At 36.8% G+C, this 22,379-nt stretch overlaps 1 protein-coding gene across 4 annotated transcripts in view; it reads right to left on the bottom strand.

The window, feature by feature from the left end:
• Nucleotides 1–1,114: 1,114 nt before the first annotated feature.
• The window catches only part of NCOA3 (nuclear receptor coactivator 3), an 83,515-nt gene continuing 62,250 nt past the window's right edge, over nucleotides 1,115–22,379 (bottom strand). Inside the window, exons 6-24 of one of the 4 annotated variants that reach the window (XM_056353310.1) lie at nucleotides 20,928–21,028; nucleotides 19,766–19,940; nucleotides 19,047–19,235; nucleotides 18,690–18,791; nucleotides 17,761–17,901; nucleotides 16,454–16,601; nucleotides 15,152–15,540; nucleotides 14,017–14,897; nucleotides 12,315–12,450; nucleotides 11,018–11,206; nucleotides 10,239–10,478; nucleotides 8,709–8,835; nucleotides 8,058–8,229; nucleotides 6,991–7,287; nucleotides 5,784–5,888; nucleotides 5,102–5,327; nucleotides 4,710–4,884; nucleotides 4,022–4,163; nucleotides 1,115–2,966 (exon numbers count right to left, since the gene is read on the bottom strand). In XM_056353310.1, the coding sequence (XP_056209285.1) occupies nucleotides 2,955–2,966; nucleotides 4,022–4,163; nucleotides 4,710–4,884; nucleotides 5,102–5,327; nucleotides 5,784–5,888; nucleotides 6,991–7,287; nucleotides 8,058–8,229; nucleotides 8,709–8,835; nucleotides 10,239–10,478; nucleotides 11,018–11,206; nucleotides 12,315–12,450; nucleotides 14,017–14,897; nucleotides 15,152–15,540; nucleotides 16,454–16,601; nucleotides 17,761–17,901; nucleotides 18,690–18,791; nucleotides 19,047–19,235; nucleotides 19,766–19,940; nucleotides 20,928–21,028 (3,947 nt within the window). In that variant the 3' untranslated portion in view covers nucleotides 1,115–2,954. The remainder of the gene's footprint in view (nucleotides 2,967–4,021; nucleotides 4,164–4,709; nucleotides 4,885–5,101; nucleotides 5,328–5,783; nucleotides 5,889–6,990; nucleotides 7,288–8,057; nucleotides 8,230–8,708; nucleotides 8,836–10,238; nucleotides 10,479–11,017; nucleotides 11,207–12,314; nucleotides 12,451–14,016; nucleotides 14,898–15,151; nucleotides 15,541–16,453; nucleotides 16,602–17,760; nucleotides 17,902–18,689; nucleotides 18,792–19,046; nucleotides 19,236–19,765; nucleotides 19,941–20,927; nucleotides 21,029–22,379) is intronic. The other 3 variants (XM_056353311.1, XM_056353312.1, XM_056353313.1) reach the window with 3 other exon arrangements.

The raw sequence follows: 22,379 nt of genomic DNA, 5'->3' as shown, positions 1-22,379 counted from the left end.
TTTAAATAGTTTTGTCTTATGACTGAAAAATGGTCCTGATTTTCTAACTTTAAAAGCAGTATTTCAGGGAAGATTGGAAAAAAGTACTACACAGGAATTTTATAAAAACATGGTTTCTGTGATCAACAGAGCCAAGTAGCCAACGATACTCGTTATGCGGCAGTGATCAGAGGTGGTTGTACTAACTAGTTGTTCTCTTCGTGTTGAAAAACGTTACACAGGTTGTTTTTAAAAAACACATTCAGAAAAATCTGCTGCTATAGAACCCAAACAGAATTGGTGGAGATATTAAACATCGTCAGATCTCAAGATCAGTTTTATTTACAGCAGTGGGTACGGTTTCCAAACTACATGTAGTATTTAGGATCAGTGCCGCCACGAAAGATGTCATCAATGCATTTTCAAAATGCCCCCCGCCCCCCACCCCCTGGCCCCCTTAATCAAGTTTAAACTAAAAATCTTTGGATTCAGCAAAAAAGTAGGTACTGGAAAGCTCCAACATTCTAACCACAGATGAGAAAATGATGATCCTTTATGGTATCAGTCAGGTACCAGTTATACACAGATGTATAAACAGAATCACTCATCTAAAAAAAATCCAAAGGGCACTATGTATAAAGTAGCATATAGTCTAAGAGCTCACCTAATGAAAGCAACCTGGGTTTGTAGCTTCCATCAATATAATGAACAACTACAAAATATAAAGATTGTTCTAGTCTGGTTTAATATAAAAAGCAAGGGATTGTTGCCTTTCAACTTCAGTAGGCAGCACTTAACAAATAAGATACGTTCTAAGAAATAAAAAGGAAGATAAAAGTTCCTTAGGCTTTTAAAAGTTTTGCATTAAAAAACACACATGAAGTGGACTGAAGATTTCAAATAAATACTATCACCTAATCTACATACTCAGTACTAATTGCAGAGACAAGGTTGCATAAAGTAGATTAATTGAATCTACATTCCCTTTGGAGCACACCTGGCTGTATGTTAAGGATGAACGTTTTGAGAATATCTCTGAAGTTATTTCTATTACAATGGAAGATCACGGAATATTCTGAACTAACAAAACCACCTCCTGCTTACAGTACCAAGAAGAAGCAATCAAGAACACACATTTTTTTTTCTTTTTTTTTTTTTTTTTTTTACTCACTTGGGAGAAGTCAGTTTTCCATTACACAGTGAACAACAGAACAAAAGCACCACACATCTTAAACATTTCTGGGTCGTCCCTTACGGAAGTTCAGAGGTTTGACTTGTAACTGCCTGAACCTGGAAAAACTGCAAAGGGATCTTCATTCCACAGAACCAAAACAGGCAGCAGGAAGGGGGGGACGACTATCAGCAAATAATATGAATAAATTTGTAACCAAACTTAAATACTGATATGAGAGAAACCTGCTTAGAAAATACATTCATTACTATTAGAACAATCCAATGAGGTGCAGACATTTGGTTAAATTGTGGCTTAATATCCTTAAAGATTTCTGGATGTCATGTAACAACAAATATTTTGCAACAGACAAACTTTGAAGAACATTTACAGTTCATTAAAATCAACCAAAAAAGACACAATCCAGATTCATCGACTGAAAAGGCAACAGATAATAGAGAGACATGACCGTCATGACAAGTCGTAACATCTTACACTGCAGAGCCTTTTGCCAGATCGCCTTATGTAAAAAGAAATGTAACAAAGCGCGCACAGGTGGAGAAAGCATTTAAGAACTGGTCTTTTATAAAAAGCTATATGTTAAAGATGTAAAAATAAATGAACTGTTGAAGACCAAAGAATAGAAAGATGTGGGCCAAAGTCACCCAGCTTCAAAGTCATTAAATTTAATTAAAAAAAAGAAGAAAAAAAGAAAACAAACAAAAAAAACCCTATTTGGACCTCAACTACACTGAGTTTACAGAAATCAATTTTGTTAAATATTTAGCTTCACAAACTCTGCAAAAATGAGTTAGTGACCTACAAAAGTCATATATATAATACATTATCTTAAAGATCATATTTACAAAATTTATTCACAAAAGACTGCAAAATTCTGATTCAGACTGCAGTGCCTTGCCTTGAGTTTTATTTTCAAAAAGATGAAAGATTATTGCTCTAATTTCCATACACAGAAAACATTACATTATGCAGTCTTTTCAAATAATTCTTAAGAGATTGTGTTTGAGAAGGAACATGAGTACACCCTACCTTCATATTAAGTCCTTATCAAAGATATTGCATTAATCCATTATATAGTCTTTTATAAAGTGCACTCAGCTGCACATCAATATGTAAGTATTTGTCACAATTGTGTTTTAAATAATTTAAATTCATTACCCTCTCTTTTTACCCCTTGGCTTCAATGGACAGGATTTTGGACTAGTATGTGCCAATTCATTTTGCACTGCTACTTTGCTTGGGAAATCTTGACTCTTGGGGGTAAGAGATTAAAAGCAGCATATATATTCAGGATTTAATATAAAAGAGTCAAGGCTAGGAACTACATTCTCTGTCAGATATTGTTACTAGAGAAATCAGAAAATTCTTGCCACCGTGACTTCTCCAGGCACTTTTGTCTGCCTGTAGTTCAAGGGCTTTGGATAGCTACAGTAAATAGATAAGGCATACCAGGAGTCTACCCATCGTATCTACCAAAATGCCATTGCCAAATTCACATTTCTAGAGGCAGAGCGCCAAAAATATTTATGACCTTTTTTGTACACCACAATATACAGTAATACAGAGACTGCTTCTACTAAAATTTATTTTTGTTGGGTTGGGGTTTTGTGGGTTTTTTTTCCTTTGAATGGAGTAACTTAGGACAACATGGCGATTAACAGGAAAAAAAATCACATTTCCGTAAGGCCAGTACTAGTTGCTGTGAAGAATGCGTAGCTTTCCTTTATAATACTAGTGCATCATTAATACAGCGCATTCTTGTTTGAAGATATGGTTCTAGGTGTCAGCAGTATTTCTGTTAAAGAAAAGAAGAAATAATTACCAGAGAAAATAAAAAGCACCTTTTCTGGAGGGAAAAAAAAAAAAAACCACCAAGAAAAAAAAAAGGTCAACATACTGTATTTGGAAAAGTACTGACAGTCAGTTTCTAAGCAGAAGAATTTTATTTTTATTTATTTATTGCTCCGCTTTGAAGATAAATTTGTAGACAAGAAATGCTGTCCCAGAATTTCCTCAACGTGTTATTTGGGTATCTTCACTGTAGGACATGTGAGTTTGGAAAATCTGGCATTCCACTGTCCTGTTCCCCTCTTTATAAAAGGTACTTGTTATATCAAAATCCACCAATGCCTTACTTATCCCCTCCAGAAGTCCTCAGAATATTTTGGCTGCTTCCTTAGCCACCTTAGAGAAAATTTCATGAGGTACCTTCTACTTGAATAAATTTAGCTTACCTCAACATTACATTGCTCATCCCTTGGTATTTTGTGGAAAGATTACAGTAAAAGTATATTTAGTATTTCAGCCTTCTTTGCAGTGCCTGTTACTAGCTCATTTTTCCCTTAAATAAGGGGCCTAAATTTTCCACAGTTTCTTGCCATGTGAACACAAGCTATTCTAAGGTATTACAAGGGTTGGTATTGTCACTCGCTTCTGCCAAAGAAGGATACTGTGCTACCAGGATTCTTGGTCTGACTCATGAGAGCTATTACCTATATATAATCTCTTTTACATCTGCTAAAGATGCTTTTCACAATCTCTGCGTTTTGCTTTCTGGGGTTTCTCCAGGCTCAGAAGTATTTAAGCATCCTTCATGCTGTTTAAGCCATGATCCTACCTGTGATATTTCAAAGTCAACAGCTAATCACAGCGTACGGCTCGGGTTCATCATGGATTAGATTTAAGCATCATTAAAAATAAGGTATCTCTTGGGACATACAAATGGTAGGTCCACAGATATAAACAGGATAACTGAGAACAGGATTGTGCCAGAGGAACAGCTTGAAGCAGATTGTATTCAATGGGAAAAGAATTTATGGATCTCTTCATCCATTTTTATGTACAACTTACCTGGTCTGGACCCATAGGCATCCCTGACATAGGCATGGTATTAATATTCATCTGTCCGATATGGCCACTGCTGCCATTCATGTGCATCATGCTGTACGCTGCCGGACTACCTTGATGGCTGAACTGCTGCTGTGGGAAAGAACTGAAGCACAAAAAGACAAACAAAATCACCTTCCAAGAAGTTTACACATTGATATATTGCCTTCCCTGCACCAGCTGTCAACACATGAAAGAGAAAATTATTTGTATATTTCTGGTTTCTACTCAATACCTGTTTAATGCAGGAACCAAACTTTCCCTCTCAAAAGGGATTTTGAGGTTTTAGATACACAAAGAAGTATGTGTATGCATTTCCTATTGTAACCTTTTTGGAAGCTTCTGTTAAGGGCTGCACTGTCCATGGTAACACTGTTCTGAACTGTATTCCCCTCCGCCCCCACGTTATTTTTTTTCAATATTCAAAGACTATGTTGTTTCCAGTTACAAAGATTGCAGAGCTCCAATATGAATAAATGGAGCTAAGCATAATAAGATACATTTCATCAGTTGTATTTCCTAAACCAAAGCAGGATCAAGGGCAGTACAGACATTACAGATATAATTTTTTTTCCCTCTTCTAAATCCTTTTCCTACTACAACCCATTGAACAGAGCTTCTGCTTTCAACAGAACAAAAGACTGAAGTTCACCTGCTCCTGGCCACGCTGCCCGACGGCCAGCCCTTCATCTCGGGGGACTGGTACATTGTTGCTGTCTGAGGATGCTGCATCATAGGATTCTGGGAGGGTCCAATTCTCGATGACATCATTGAGTTGGGAGGGCTTGATACTCTGCTAAAGGCAGTGTCAGGTTGTTGGCTTATTCCTTAAAAGATGAAGGACAGACAATATACTTCAGTTACCATCACCCGGCACTTTAGTTTGTTTTCTTGCAATGATGGGAAGGGAAATGTCATCCTTTTTTGCAGAAGTACTTTCTGTTTCTCAGAATGATTGGTATTTAGGTAGTTTGCATTAATAATAAATGAAGAAAGGGAGAAGAAAACCAGACAGACAGAAAAAAGCCATGTTAGTACTAGTACCGTAGTTCGGTGGATAGGGGAATTGCTGTGGAGGAACTTGAGCCATTGGAGGGCCTGTCAAAGCACTATCCATGCTTCCTGAGGCAGTCACGTTTGGTGGTGGGCTGAAGGCCTGAGGTTGCTGTTGCTGCTGCATCATCATTGCCATCCTCTGTTGTCTAAAATGATGACTTATTAGCTCCCTGTTACGCTGAGCCACCATTTGAGCATTAAGAAAACCTTGCTGCTATCCCCCAAAGAAAAGAAAAATCGTATTAGAAAACGCTTCTACAAATGAAATCATGTCAATCAAACCACCTACACTCTAAGACCCAACATACCCATTCATTACCCGAACAGAAAGTTAAGAAAACCCACAACCAGTACAAACATCATCAAAACATCAGACAAAAGTTTTCATTCATTTGTCATTGGTGCTAACAAAATGACAGATCAGCTATCATATCCTGCATGGAAAAGACTACTGGCACACTGTATTGATAGCATGACCTAAGGAACAAATCCCTCTGGAATCTCATCAATAAGAGAGGTAAGAAACCCACCTTTAATTGTACAGGGGAAAAACCAAACAAAAAGGAATCCTGTGGAACCATGAAAGAAGCTCCAAATTCTAAACATATGTGTAAAAGATGTCTCTATTTAAAAATTACTGTTTCAGATGGCTAGTGTAGTAATTACTAACCTGTGATCCCACCTGCGGCTGCATAACTGGTCTCATCACTGATGTATTACCACTAACTGGATTTTCCATCTTCATTTCAAGCGACTGACGGGTCTGATTCATAAACTTGGAAAGAGATGTTTTAGCACTATTAGCTGGAAAATACCAGTATCTGAATAAAGTAATGGCAACTCCTCCAAAAAACATTCTTTACAGACCTCCTGAATCCATGAAGTGCAAAGGTTAATTTTTGCCTTGTCTGATGTACCTGAAGTACCAAACTATTCGGTTAAGCAGCTCAAACACACACAAAAAGAAAACCCCTCCAAACAGTACAGCACTAACCCGCTTTTTTTTCCTTCTCTTGAAATTGGCACTTTTTAAGAGTAAATCTATAGCACACTACTTGTTCCAAATCATGTTTGGGGCAGAAGGGTATAACCACTAGTTTTGCTTAAAATAATAAAATTTTGCCTCCTCTCCTCGCCGCCACAAAACCCCAAAGCCATACAGATTGAATTAGCGTCATAAAACAACCAAGAGAGAACGCAGTATTTCCTAAGGGTTAAACATCGCCCTTCCATGTCACACAGCACTATCTCAGTTTTCCAAGTTATACGTACACTGTATTTGATATCAGGACTGCATTTTCACAGGGGGAACCCAATGCTGAAATCATGCAATGCTTTCAGCCCCGTGTCAAGGTCTATGTGTCTGTACCTACTCTCTCACCTTTCATTCTAAGAAGATACCTCAAATGACATCAAATCAATAAATGGAAAGCAAACTTGTATTTCAGTAAGCCCAAATGATTCATTAGAAAACATAGTGAAAAAGTAACATTTGATTCATAGCAGAAATGCAGCTGCCCATTTAATGGTATCAGTGAGATTCAGAATAAATCTTAACATGGATAAAAAGATCATCCAGAGCTACGTCGTACAAAAGTATTGTTTTTAAGTACCAATAGTGGTGTGTGCTGCAGGAACCAATCCAATCTGTAGCTAAGGACGCTGGTGAAGGACAAACACTTGCCCTAAATACAGGTTCTTTCACTCCTACGGCCATAAGGCACTCAGTGTGGAAAGCGCTGTCAAGACGAAAGATCTGTCCTTTCAATCATCTGCCGTATTGTCAACTTTCATATTTGTGAAGCAACACAATTCAGTGTGCACCTTATTCCATTCCAAAACAAGAAGAAAGTGTAAACGCAGGAGCACAAGATTACCTGCTGCCCCTGAAGCCTCTGCTGGAGCTGCATGCGGAGCTGCTTTGGTGTATTGGTTCGAGGTCTCATCACATTTGCTCTAGGATGCATACTTTGAAGTGGAAAATTGCTCTGTTGGCTCATCTGATTCATCACTGAATTAAAGGATGGCTGTTGTCCCTGAACGTTACTAAAACCTCCTGGCATTGCTGCCCCTTGCCCTTGATAGGGCTGACCATATAATGAAGGCTTCTGGTCAATCATAACTGAAGATTCCTGACCTTGAAATGAATCTTGTTTGGGTTCCAAAGCTTGTCCCTTCAACAGATACAAAAGTGTTTTCACTAGCAGTATATTCTTTAAGTAGGAATTCCTAAAGAAACAACAAAGCTAATACAGCATAGAACAACCTTGGGAAGAAAAACTCTTGGGAAGAACATAGTATGGACAGATTACTACTAGTTTTGTCTTCAGACAAATGAAATAGCAAAAGCTGGTTGCTTTTCTTTTTTTAATCCATTCTGCTGCACGCTGCTTACATTGGCAGACCAGTATCATTAGTCCAGCCCTTCTGCACTTTTTAAACTGCTGTTGGTACAAATGACAGTGTGATTCTCTGGGTTTTTTTAGAAAGTTCCAAATTACTCATAGAATTTCTTTTTCCTATTTGCTAGCCATGCAAATTCAAGCTGGAACTGGAGATGGAAGTGTCCTACTCACTAACATGTCACTGCCAGACAAATATTTCACAACCCAATCTCAGCTGACAACAGTTTACCAAAGAAACCCAACACAATTCACTGCTTACAGAATTATAATGATTTACACCCAAAAAAAAGCCCCCTAGATACCAAGGCATATTACAATAAACTTAGATCAGAGGATGCCATTTTACGTTTTTGTAATGCACAAGAAATACAATCATTACTGAGCTTCCGAAAGGTACTTCCAAAGGCAGATTTAGGAAAATGAAGACAAGGAAGTGAGGAGAGAGCGAGTGAGGAGGCCCTCCCTCTTCACTTTATTTTCAGGTTACAAAATAATGCAGGTTTTTGGAAAACAAATAGCCAAAATCTCTGTTCACTTACTTGGTTTACAAGATCAGGAATTCCTAATGCTCTGTCAATTTCTTCCAGACCTGTGACATCTGTATTACTCAGCAGCGTGTGCAGCTGATCCAAAAGTGCCCTTTCATCATTCTGGCCTTCCATGTTTGGTGCCGAACATAAGAGGTCATCCAAAGAGTTTCTAACTAATTGTCTATAAATATAAAAGCATTACAACCATTATGGACTATAAAGGCATATATGTAGTTTATATATAATATATTGACCTGGAGATAATGAAATACTATAATCACCCAGAAAACTGAAGTAAAACTGAATAAGTCCCAAATTTAGGTCCTAAAATGCCCCGTCAACTGCCACATATCCTCGAACACATGTAAATTGTGTTTTGTCCTGGCTTCTCCATGTGCCAGCAAGACATGATTTCAGACTTTCCCACCTCTTTTTCTCCATGCCTCCCAACACAAGGATGGATTGATTTTGTTAGCAATACCTTTTTTGTGGAGCTGGGTTAAAAGATACCCTACGTCATATCATCGGTAGAAGCAGAAATAGATTCTGACTCCAATCTGTTATCCCCGCTATATATACTACATTCATATTTGTCCAGGTCTTAAAGTCTTCTGACAAACAGCGAACTTAAAGTTATATTAAAACCTTCCCCAATTCTACCTGTTTTGTGAGCCCCGCGATGCTTGCTCCATGGACAGCATGTTGTCAGGCCACGATCCTGGTTGGTTAGAAGGTCCTGGCTGTCCATATGGATTCCCCCCCATGCCAATGTTTATCTCATTTGGCCCTGTGAGGTAAAACATTTGTGTGTTTTTTAAAAACAAAAAGGTGTCATTTTGCTCTCCCAATGCTCACCTAAAGCATTGTGGATGAGTACACAAATTGTCAAGCAGCTTCACAAGCTTTCCATTAACATGTTGTAGAGTGTGTACATACATAAATTCAGAATAATTTTTAAATACAATAGACCACAGCTTTAAATACGACAGCAATCTAAAGCTGCTACCCTGTTAGAGCCTAATTGCCATTTCTAATCCTTAAACTCCTAAAATAGGATCTTTTGGCAGATTCAGCAACTTTATATCCAAAAATATATGGGGTTTCTGGCCAATGAAATCTAGGTACTAGCAAATATACATTGTTACAGGGACATCAACATTTGGCATTTTAAATTCCAAAACAGGGTGAAAATCAAAACTGAAGGTACATAACGCTTTGCTCTCTGGGAGTACGCCCTGCCTTCTATCTATTCAGAGACATATAGCACTACATAGGGGAGTTTGTGTCATCCCATTACTTCCCAATATTTGTAGGAGTCACCTAATGATTTCTAGCTAGCTAAGCTGAGGAATGCTGACTCAGTCATGACTGCACAAATTTCTTCCTGATTTAGACTCATGTCCACACATCACATGGAAACAGTAAGTCAGAAAGAACTAGTAACAGTCCTGGTAGCCTTTCATGATAGAAAAGGAAAAAAAAAGGAATGCCACTGTCTATTTTGTCCCTTTTTGGGCACACCAGCATTGGCACATTAGACAGGACAATTTCAGCTTTAGGCTAAACCTTTGTTAGTGATCTAGAACAGAAAAAAAGCACAGGCTTTAAGACCCTCTTGGTATTTCAAACATGCAGCTTATTTTCTCCCACGCAAACACGAATAGTTAGAAGAGAACCTGTATTTGCAATGTGGTTCTATTTGAAATTTGGATACTCCATGTGAGAAGAACTTAGAAATACTTAGGAGAAAGCTTTAAAAAACCCCTGATTAGTAAGACGTTAACAGCAAAAACACATGTATTTAAAATACAATGGAACTAAACTAATCAGAATAACTAAACTAATCAGAATACTAGTATCGTCAAATATAATCATAAATGGCATTTAGTCCCTGGAAATTAGCAGAGAAGTGCTGCACTAAAGAAATACATAGAAATTATCCCTCAGAAATCTGGAGACTCGGCATGAATTATCTGTGTATGAGACACACCGATATCACCAGAGGAAAACAAGAACACCAAAAGGTCATCAAATGTCCCAGTCAGGGCACAATAACAGTCTTTACCTCAAAAAGCCTTTGGATGAAAAGCTAGTATTCTACTAGAACTGAAAAGACTCTGTTGATGTTGAATGTTTACTACGGAACCAGTGAGATTGTGTTAAGTAGACAATAAAATGTGAAGAACTTACTCATGTGAATCATTTGCTGTTGTAGCATTGGTCTAGTACCAGGTATGCTGTTGGAGCGAACGGGCAGCCCAGACATGGAGCTGCCCACCGCGGGCCTGGGAAGGGACGCACTGAACTCGGCTCCTGGTCTCAACATCGAAGCAGAACTTGTAGGTTCCAACCTGTTCACCTTTGAGTTTGGCAGACCCCAGTCTCCTGACTGGTGCTGATTCATCGGCACATTTCTGTTGGGAGCACTTGCTATAATGAAAAGCAGAAAAACACAATTAATTTTTCATCTAGAATATGTTACATATTTTCGGTTTAGATTATTTTTATGGGGGGTTGCTTTGTTTTAGCAACAAGGACACCTGCCAATAACACAGCAACTCACTGAACTCCTACAAAAGCATCTAAAGCTTACCATGCCAAGTTCTAAATCCAACGACTACACTAATCTAAATAGATTTTAAAATATTAACGACTGACTGCCATCGTGACCTGTTCTTGCTTCTGTGTATCAAAGGCGTAAGTTAAATTCAAAACTCGCAATAGTAGAAAATAATTTAACTACTAAACAAAAGTAAAAGTAGTGGTAACAATACATAGATACTAAACAGTTATGTTCTTACAATTTCAGCTAGGAATAATAATTAAAAGTATTTATATGCTGATGGCAAAACTAGTATTCTTTAATATTAAAGGTTTCTTCTAACCAAAATTCGTATTTATCTTGCAACCTTTTTTACATAAAAGCTTGTTCCTTCACAATGAGATCTATTTGTACACAATCAACAAACCCAGATTTGCTCCAAAATTTTCCTGGTTTTCCATCATCCTTGGACTTCCACCCATCAGGTTTTGTTTTTGTAACATGGAGAACGCACTGACATTCCTCGCTGAAGCACCTGAGCCCACAGGGCTGTCTAAAGACACAGCTCTGCTGAAAGGCGGACGGGTAGGCTGCACAGACTGGGGACTCCTCATACCTGTTGAAGAATTAAAAGATGCATGCAACCATACATTTTAAATAGAAAGTACCATTAATGACTTAAATAAGTCTGATCTATTTATGGGCGCGTATATTTGACCTTAAACAAGCCAGGAATAGTTAATTTGCTTATGTTTTCACTACACAAATCACATATTTTGAATACATAGTTAGGAACTTTTTACAGGAAAAGCCAAATGCAGCTCCCTTTGGCCTCGGACATTGAAGAAGTTCATTTTAAGGTAAGTTCTGTAACAAATCATGTTTTTCACATCTTGAAACACACTAGTATTACAGACTCCTTGATATATATGAGTGCAGTGCCCAGCCTTTGGATAACTCCAATAGAAACAAGTCAAATGGTTCTATCTGGAACAGGCTGAATCCAGACACAGTGTGTTCCCGAGCACAGCGCAATACATGGACTAACTAACGTCACTGTGCTCCACAGCCAACAGTGTCAGTGGCCCCACGTGTTCTTGTACATTTTTCATTATCCATGTTTCACCTCCTTAGGTTATCTCGGCAATCTACTGCCCTATATAATCAAGAGATGATCAACACTATAAAACAAAGTGACAACTGCAGTGATGCTGGTCTATTGGCAAGGTTACCTTTGCCTCCTAGTCAGCTTCCTACTAAGGAAGCGCACTCCCTTCAATGTCAAGGAGGAGAACTGATTAGAATTTGCAGGCCAGAAGATGGTTTTGCATAGAGGAAGTGGGAAATCAAAAGATTGCCACCAATCCCGTATTATTTCCCTAATCATCTGTAAGGAACAAAAATTTACAACTCACAAAACATTTTCCCTGATGTCTTTGTCTCTTAGAAATCTACGTTAGACAAACCCCAAAGAAACCATAACATAAGGAGCTGAAGTTAACAATATTCAATGTGCATATAGTAGATGAGCGCTGTCAAGACAGCTAATAGTGTACATAATAGCCTATGAAAGCATAATTAGCCATTTTGCATTACATTTGTCCTTCAAGATATAGGAGATCAAGAAAGCGTTCTCTAAGGATTTGAGGATGTATTATGTTTACATCAGGTAAGAAGAAAACCCTAATTTTAAAACCAAAGTGATATTAGATGAAATTCCTTACCCAGTAGGGCATTTCCTTGAAATAATGCTTGTTTTGTGCCAAGGTTATTTCCGTTTGCCGACATAGCATTATTGTAAAACTCTGAACTAGTCAGATCACCTAGAATTGCATCCAAATTATCCAAGTCTCCACTCAGCTGAAAAAGACGCAGTAAAATGCCAAGGTTATTTACTATCATATGACTATCCTTCAGCTTTTATTTAGCTCCTTGCTCATCTTCAAAAGATATAACTGGGAGACAAATATTTTTTAGTTTACTGACGGTACCTTGGACTCTATTTCCAAAGAACTTCAGTTATCATTTAGCTACTTTTTTTTTTCTAAGGGTACTCTACTCTGCTTGGCTAATTTTGAGAAATAGGAGAAACTGATACATATAAATAAAATGAAAAACACCTCTGAATATAAACATTTCAGTCATCACAAATTACCAAGATAAAAACACTAATGAGAGCAAACAATGTCAAGAATGTGTACCATTCAGCGATAAATAATATATTTGTCATACACAAAAAGCCTAATTTGATCACTGATAAACACAACACCACATGAAAAGCACTCCTAGATCTTTCCAGTATGCTGAAGCCCTGACCTTCTTTAAAAAATTGTCTTTAAATCAGACGCAGTTTTAACAGAAAAAGAATTGCATATATAGTGGAGTCATATCTTCACAAAACAAGCTTCTCTGAATATGTTAATTATATCTCAGGAGCAAGTACTGAAACTGCATGATGGGTACTATTATACAGTTGTTAGTGACTTTTCCTTAAGCGGTACTCAAAAAAATGTTATGAAGTGTTTCATTTATAGCCAGCCATTAGCTAATATAAAAATCGTGCAGTCATTTTTTATTTACATAGTTATTAGTGACTTGGGAAATCCAAGTTCTAAGATATCAACACGTTTTCAGTAAACTCTGCCATACTGACCAGTATTATTCACTTTGAAGTAGTTCCAAATGTGACTTAGGAACTAAATACAGAATAAATATCTACACTTCGTAATTTTAAGAACAGCTGTCTCTAACAAGTGAACTGTTGCTTTCAGGAGAGTTGTTCCCAGTGACAGTTTGCTAGATCATGGCATTTCTTGGAATTTCAGTACCAGAAACAATGAAACAAATAAATATACATGTATTTATTTGAATGCCTAATATGTATACATTTGGAACAACATTTTCCCTTATTTTAAGGAAAAAAAAGAGTGCTAAAACCAATGAATGCACTAAAAACAATCTATAGCTATTTTAAGTATTACACATTTTTGTGCATTGTTTCTATTTTCAAATAGAAATTATGTTTTACCTTTTGCTATGGCATTGCCAACTAATTACAGAGGCAGTTACAGCTCCATTTCCTAATAAGCCATAAAAATAAACATGTGCTGTGTGAAATAGCAGATGTTAAAGATCTGATTGTAAAGAGTAATTTGTAAATATACGCTACCTTAATCGTACCATAACTTAAAGATAAGATTAGTCCAGGACTTCAGTACAGCACATTTGATTACATGCATGTCCTGTAGTTCTCTTTGTTTATGCTCTTTCAGTTACAATAAACCCTGAGTGTATGTTTTCACACCACTTGCACAGAACTTTCTTAGAAATGTTTATACACACATCCTAAAAATTTTTATATTTACCCATTCAATGTAATAAAAAATGTTGCTTTGTTCACTACCATCATTTTACATTACACTGTACCTCCTCTCCTGGTTCCGTTTTTATTTTCATCTCTTTTTCTTGACTAGAAGTAGGAATTGTAGAGCTACTGCATTGTCCCATTTTATTATCCACACTTTCTACTTTAGGCTTCAACTCTTTGGAAAGTGGGTCCTTAACATCATCTTTATCTAAGAGGTATCTTAGTAAAGCATTGTTTTCCTTCTTCTTTGGGCTGAGTTGTTCCTGTTTGACAGTGCCTTCTCCACAGCTGGCTGTATTACTAGCATCATGATATGTGTCTTTTCCAGTCGCTTCAGCTGTGATCTTGGCTACCTCTGCAGGAGAATTACCGTTCTGCAACAATTTATGTAAAATCCTATGCTTCTCTTGCAGGAGCGAGCCATGCATGTTTGAGGAGGAGGATACCCCTCCAGATGTTGATGAGGAAACTCCTGAAGGGCTGGTAACGTTGGTAGAAGTTTCTTTACAATTTGAGTCTAAAGGTGAGTTTGATGCTGTAGAATGTCCTCTTTCATCTGAGGAGCATGTGAGTAGCTGAAGCAGTTTTTTATGCCCTTTGGTTTCAGATGGTCCTCTCTGACTTTCAGATGCCTCCAGATTTCCCTCTTTAGTATCTTTCTCACTAAGAGGATCCCTGCTGTTTGACTGGCAAATGGAACTTTCCACTTGGTTTTGCTCACAATACAAACCAGAAGGGCTTTTGGAGTCCTGGGTACTCGTTTTACTTTGCTGAGCTATGCTCATGTTTGGGGAATTATCCAATTTTGGACCCGGTGAAGAAAGTGTTGATAAAAGGGAAGTTCCAACACCCTCACTGATGGCTTGAAGAGCACTAAGAGAACTGCTAGAGAAAGTGCTGTTGCTGGTGTTGCTGGCAGATCCCATTGGAGAGTGCATACCTGTATCACATGACAGAGATCAAACTTATTAGACTACAGTACTGTCTGTATCTGCTTTTGCTCTGGATTACGTATTGACTGCCACACTGAGTTAATTACTTTAAAATAATTTTTTACCATGAAATTAGGTATACTACATTTAAGTAACAGATACAAGGTCATACAGAACTGTTAAAAAGGATGAAGGGTGGAACACAGATAAAACTGAGAAAAGATAGCTTTAAAAAAAAAAAAAACCAGCAAAAATAAAATACCTGTAACTGGAGAAAACTGGTGTGAAGTCATTTTTGGACTCCCTCGGTTCCTAGGAGATATCATTAGATTCTGTTGGCTGGAAGTTAAACCAGGACTACCATGTGGTGGGCTACTTATGTTTAACCCATAACTGCTGTTCTGATAAGCAGAGGACTGCATTCCGGGTCCGGAGTTCACTGGCCCCATATTACCGGGGCCTCCATACCGAGTGCTGCTGAGCTGACCCGCTGCACTGGGATCTCCCATGCCATAGCTCCTGTTCTGCATTGGCATGCCTTGACCAGGTGACATGTTCATAAGACCACCAACAGAATTTGTGTTTCCAGCCACAGGTGTTCTGATGTTTTGCCCAACTGAATTAGGATTTGGCCGATATCCGTTTTGTTCTCTGTAAGTTCAACAACATCCCCAGAAATCCCAAGAAAACAAATTAAAACAGTTTTTTTGGAATCAAGTGCAACAAAGACAGAATAACATTATTAAATAATTTTCCAAAAAGTTTTTCGAAGAGAGTAGTGCAAACTCAAGCTTACACAACAGCAGAACTAAGCCATGCCCTCATTTATTCATGACAGAAGTGCTTGGTCTTTTAGGTCATTTGAGTTGTAAATACATACAGTATCACCCCTTAAAAAAGCTTTCATCAATAGTCATTTAGTCAGATTTATCAGTTTAAACATCTTCCTTCTGTTACTCCCTTCCTGAGTCGATGCATGACACCATTCTAGTGTGCACACTAATGATGCCCTGAACAATCACAGCTACTCATTTTTCAGCATCTGGAGGCATTTTAATGCCAGAAGCAGACAGATTCCTTCCAGAGCGGCATTTCAATTATTCTTGCAATCAACAAGAACAGGTCACAGGAAGTGCTATTTAAGGTACATTTGACTTTGAGTCATCAGTGATGCATCTGAGGGGGTTTTGTTGTCTTTTTAATTGGTGTGCAATTAAAAAGAGTAAGATAAAGCATGTAAGTGAGTATTTCTATTTTCAGTGTTTCATCATTATGTTAAGAGACTAATGAATACATAATACAGCCCCCATGCAGGCACTGAGGAAGCAGTCTCTTCTGACTGGGACTGTCTTTTCTGCCACACAATTAAGTTGGAAGTGTCAGTGTTAGGTTGACGCATCTATTTGTACGCTACGCAACTCTGCTTCCCAAGTTATTCCCCCTCTGCTTGAGTTTTAATCAGATAAAATCTTCTGATATGCTATTCTTTTCAGGTATCTCCAAGGTCAGATACATTTTTAAAAGCTATGACACTTAAATGACAAACAGATACCACTTATTTCACCTTTGAAGAAAGTGGGTAGAGACAAATCCATGGCGGTCATTAGTTACAGGATTTCGAAATAGTTTACTCTTTGTTTGCGCTGTCACTATAGTACCATCCGCTAAAGAAAACCGATACAATGGTGTTTCAGCATGACCTTGTGTATACGCTGTAAAGGAAATACATAAATATGGTTCGTATTTTAAACCCCAAGAATTATTAATATGTATTCTATAGAATTTTAACACAATACCCTTCATTTGCTGAAGATTTTTTAAAAAAGAGAGAGAAAAAATAAATTAATAAGAAGACACACCCAAGACAGATATTCAGAAAAGGGAAGTATTCCACATTTCCCCCTAACTCAGTAGAGGGAAGATAAAAGCAAACAGATTATTTCCATGCTGCAGTATTTTGTGCTCATCATGCACAGCTGGCAAAGTTCTACATTTTTTAACAGACCTCCAAGGCTAGGTTAGTAGGTCTTCATGGCTTCGCCTTGTGAAACTATTTTTAAGTTTGAAAGTTTTATTTCAATCAAAAAATTGCAGAAACCATTGTTTTTAATCTGAGCTCCAAATTTCTTGTTAATTTAGGATTTAATCAGTCAAGTCAAAGAACTTCCAATGGAATTGAAACTCCACTTTCTGCCAGTATGAGTTTCTCTTTATTTAGTATCCCCTCTACTTGAATTACTTAATGAATCCTTCAAAAAGAACAGAGTTCAGAAGACTTAGAAAATGTCATCTTTGGCTGTACTTCACTTTATCTATCAAGGTTATCAAATTAGCATTACTAAATACATAACACTGGAACACTGAAAATATTTGGAACCCTTGTGTCTTGAATAAGAAAAAGGCATCAACACAACTGCTACCACTTTTACTGAGCTATCCTTTAACAAAAGGAAGGATGAATTAAAATAAAAAGAAAGTCAAACTAATGTTAAAAATAACAAGTTAATGATAATTGAGGATTACGTGTTATTATAAAAATATAGCTCTCATTGTCATTGATATATCCATCTGTGGGAAAAAAGCTTACTTCAGCTTCCGGCTCCCAGATCATGTGTCTGATATTTTCATTGATAATGAAAATTATCAAAACAGACACGGTAGAAAAATAAAACAACTTCCATCAGAATTACTATTTCCCAAGAGATCATCCTCCTTAAGCTTGTAAATGAGTAACAGCAATTAACACTAACAAAAAACATGAAAGAAAAAAAAAACCACAAGCAGAATTTAGCTTTTTTTTTTTCCCCCAGCAAAACATGCAGCCTCTAGAAGAAGTGGCAGTACAACCAAACATTGCAAATGGATTTTTACCTTCGTGATAGTGGCGTTTGTTTGACCATGACTGTCCATCATTGTGGCATAAAAACCTCTGAATACAGCGACGAATTATATCTTCAAATCCAGGCCTCATGGAGGACCGCAATGAGTTTGTATCAATGTTGACAAGTTTGCCTGTACAGGAAAGAAAATACACAAGTCAAACTCTTTATGACTATGCCAATCCTTTGTATAAATACGGTACATTTCAGAAGGCTCATTTTAATTGTTCATCAGCCTAACACCAAATTTTGCGTATGCAGCAGTTATATTTATGAATTTTCTGCCATATGAGAATATGATGCTGCTTGTTAAAACATCAGTATTTAAAGCGGTTTAGATAACTGAGTAAAAGGAAATTCAAGCATGCACAGGTTAATGCCAGGGCTTTAGCAAACACTAACTTTAGTCTCTGGTTATAGGCACCCAAAAGATGTATGCACAGGAAAAATTTTCAAAAACACTGACCAACTACACCCACAAATGAACATCATAAACACTAACTGGCATCTGAAAAAGCCCCATCTAGGTTATGTAAGTTTTTCAATTTAAACAGCATAAAACACTTTAACCATTAGCTCAGACACCGCATAAAAGTACAAGCATTCTGAAGAACTTTCATTAGCTTCAGTTACAATTTAAAATATTTCTTATGTGCCAAGGAAAGCACAATGACAACCATTTGAAATGCTGCCAAGTTAAAACACAAGCAATGCTTTATTACCAAGCTGCCGAACAATAGCATACTAGCACAGAGACTGCCAACAAGGGTCTACTCCAAAAACCAGTTGGGAATTCTCAGTATGAATTCTGCTAGCCACTACAGGTACATACTTTATTTACGTACTTGATTTATTTAAAACAAGAGCACACAGACAAGAAAAGATATACCTTCATACTTTAATCTTGGGTACATTTCTCACCTGAAAGATCATGTCTTGTAATAAAGCTCTCTGGATTTGCTGGAAATACCCTTTCTGCAGTTGTGATACGTCGTGCCACACAAATCATACAGGACTGCAAATCTGTATTTTAAAAAAGAAATGTTTCTTCTTTCACTCCTGTCCTGGTTTATTCTATTAAAGCATCTAATAAAATAGCTGAAACGTCTTTAATTGTTAAAACGGAAGTGTAGACAATAAGAATTGAAGTTTTTGCATTCTGTTCCTACTTACTTAAAATGGATTTCAGAAGTTACAGATTTCATAACACATACCAAATACCAAAAAGCTTTACCCAGAGATTTCTTTTGTGTACAGTAATGCCACAAGATTTCCTACCTTCCCCCTCTTCCATCATAGCTCTTGGCTGAGATAATGCAAAGCACTGCATTGTTTCATATCTTTGACGTATATCCTGGTGGCTGCCTACATCTTCCAAAAGATCATGAGATGTTTTCACCATCATCCGGCAATTGAATGTATGACTCTTCTGTCTAGGTGCTTCATTGGTCCAAGCAACTCCATTAACTTCAAAGAACACAGGAAGAATTTATAAACATTTTCAGATAAAATCAATTCATAACTGATTTTTCTTAACTTAGATACCTTGTTCCTAGATTAGAGAGATTAAAGAGTACTTCAAGAGGCTTTCTCAAGATACCATCAGGTTTATACCAATAGTAGTATTGCAAACCAAATTAAAAAAACTCCCCTACATGACACTTTCAGTCACTTGAAGGAAAGCTGAAGTCATTCACGTATTAAAAAATGAAGCAGTTCTCTCAGCTAGTCTTGTGGCATTAGGAAACGTGTTCCTTTAGTATCCTTGTTCTAAGATACAGGTAAACAAATTGCAAAGGCTAAAATACAGTGTGACTTTCTACCACATTTATTTCTGGTGGTATACTTCAGTAAGAACACAGTAATATTCTTCATATTTCTGCAGTCAAATACTCTTTGTGTGAATTACTTGTTTTGAAAGGTTATCCAAGTTGTTTTTATCTTCTCTGATTGCTTTCCATCACCTAGTAACAGCATAGTAAGTCAACTTTTATTACCTGAAGATTTAGGTAAGTTTTTAAGAAAGTCCTTCCGGTCCTCTTCATGCAAAATAGCATAGACACTTGTATTAACCAAGTCTTCTTGTTTATATTGCAGATACTGTGTGACATTTTCTGACACAAATACTATGTTCCCATCTCGATTTACAACAAACAGGAAACCGTCCAATGCCTAAATATTAACATGACAACATATCATGTAAGACACACCACCTAATACTGAACATAATCTAGTTTAAAAACTATGTGGGTGATAAATGCCAAGTTACAATACATGCATTTCTTTTCAAAGCTAGAGCTGAAGTTTTAAATTTTTTTCTGAGGAAGACTGTGCCTGGTAAGAAATGATTTCTATATTAAAAATTAATCTGTTCATTTTTTATTCCATTGAGCTCTTTCACAGTGATAACCACCCTTCTTGTGTTCAAATAAAGCAAAAATGAAACAAGATAATGAATTCGTAACATTATTTCAATAGCTGGCAAATTGGAACAAGAAGAAATTCAGTAGAAACAAGTAGTAAGACATGAGCACGAAGACATTTCCACCAGCGAGTGACAAGATAAGAAGGTCCATCCATATCTTAAAAGACTATTTTCTTAAATGAAAGAAAAATTCAGTATCTATGTAAAACAATTCAGTTTCAAAAATGCTTCTTAATGGACTTGTAAATATGGACTGGTTTTCTAGGCATAAATAAAAGATATCCGCTATGTACATTTTTTTACAAATATTCTTGGGTTATTTTACTTGACAGCAACATTCGCTTAAAAATGCTTTACAATTTAGAAACACAAACCCTAATACGCATCACAAACCTCTAGTCTTTGCAAAAACTTTATTTTAGTGGCTATCCCCTAAAAAAAGTAAAGTATTCTGCATATTAGTAAGCACTGCTTTATTAGTAATTTGCTAATGACTGCTGGAGAAAGTAAAGCACAAGAAAAAAACAAATGCTATTCTCCTCTTTCCTTTTACAGAGCATTTCAGCAAAATTAAGAAAACATGATAGATTTTATTCCTGAGCCTTTCAAACATAGTTCTGTATAGTTTTTGCATACTGTTTATGACTATAGGATTGCAGGCTTTATTGTAATATTTTCAACTGCCTTAAGTATTCGTTTCCATAGGGATTTACTAGGGCCTAATTTGTACTTGCCTGTAATAGAAGAGGTCCCAATGAATCCTTATCAATAACTCCTTGACCCGTAGAAGATACATCAGCTTTCTGAACATCATCATCATTAGAAACTGCTTTTCCTGAAACGCAACAGATACATTTCAGTAAAGCAATGTTTTGCATGAAGGCCAGACTTTAATATCACATGCCAGATTCTAGGAACCATGTCAATAAAGGGGGCAAAAAAGAACGAATAAGAGGTTTCATATACTGTTAGTTGCTTAAGACTGTAACAGCTAAATAACGCCAAACTGCTCACATAAATTGACTTGACAGTTAAAGTTGACAAGATCAACTTGTTTTGTGAACGGTATTTCTTCTGCTGCTTTTGGGATTATCTGTCTGGTGAACGCCCGTTAAATCTTTCAATGGCCAGTAAACACTCCTACATATCTCTTACTTGTGGTTTTATTTTGATCATCTCATCATCACTGGTCACAATCTTCAGATGCCATCACCAATATTCTACAAAAAGGCTTTGGCTCATATTAACAGACACGTGTGTGTGTATGTATGTATACGTATGTCTGTGCGTATGAATAACAAAATCATATTTTGAGAGTCAAAATATCCTAAATAAATTGATTGCAGCAAAGGCGGAATGGGAATCCATGCCAGGTAGCAGAATTACAGAAAACAAACAGTAAACTTCGCTCTGTGGTACTTGCTGGGTAGCTAAGCAGACCACAAGATGAGTACAACATCCTAGGGGAAGATTATCACATATTCAACTCTGTAATGAAACACAATTATTACATTAGAATACACCAGATTACACTAGAAAATCCTTAAAAACAGAAGTTAAGATGAATTTTTAGAATTGTTTTAACATGTCATCAAAAGACCTGGCAATTTACCATGCCAGGCAAAATATACACCATGGTACAATTGATTATTTACACTACATCACGAAAAGGAAATAGGTACACTTGACAGGCTCTAGTCATTGGGGGGTGGAGTTGGGGACTGGGTGGTGTTTAAAAAAAATATATAATTATATATATACCCCTCACTATACATTTCAAAAAACAGGTTTGCATACACTTGCACACTATTAAAAAAAAAATAATTAAAAAAATCTTATACCACTTAGGTTCACCCTAGATGACAAAATTTCCCAAGATTTGATGCACTGCTATTTTCTCCTTTGTTGGCTTGACTATTTCCTGAGTACTGCCAACTGCATTATTTAATTATCTGATCTCAAGCTAAATGTATTTGAAATATACTGGAGTCCAATACTTAACCATTTAGGAAGCATGTCAAACAGCACATGAAAAAAAAAAAACAAAGTCCATAAAAACACAATAGGAAAAAATAGCAATAAAAATCAGTATATCTGATTGAAAGTGTGCCCCATAAGAAACTAGGTATTTTTTTTTCAGAAATTAATTTCAAAGCATTAAACTCCCTTGAAGTGAAAAATAACAG

This window comes from Falco biarmicus, chromosome 10 (genome assembly GCF_023638135.1).
Source record: "Falco biarmicus isolate bFalBia1 chromosome 10, bFalBia1.pri, whole genome shotgun sequence".
NCBI classification, from domain to species: domain Eukaryota; kingdom Metazoa; phylum Chordata; class Aves; order Falconiformes; family Falconidae; genus Falco; species Falco biarmicus.
The sequence above is the reverse complement of the archived record's forward strand: the minus strand, read 5'-3'. Positions and strand labels throughout refer to the sequence as shown.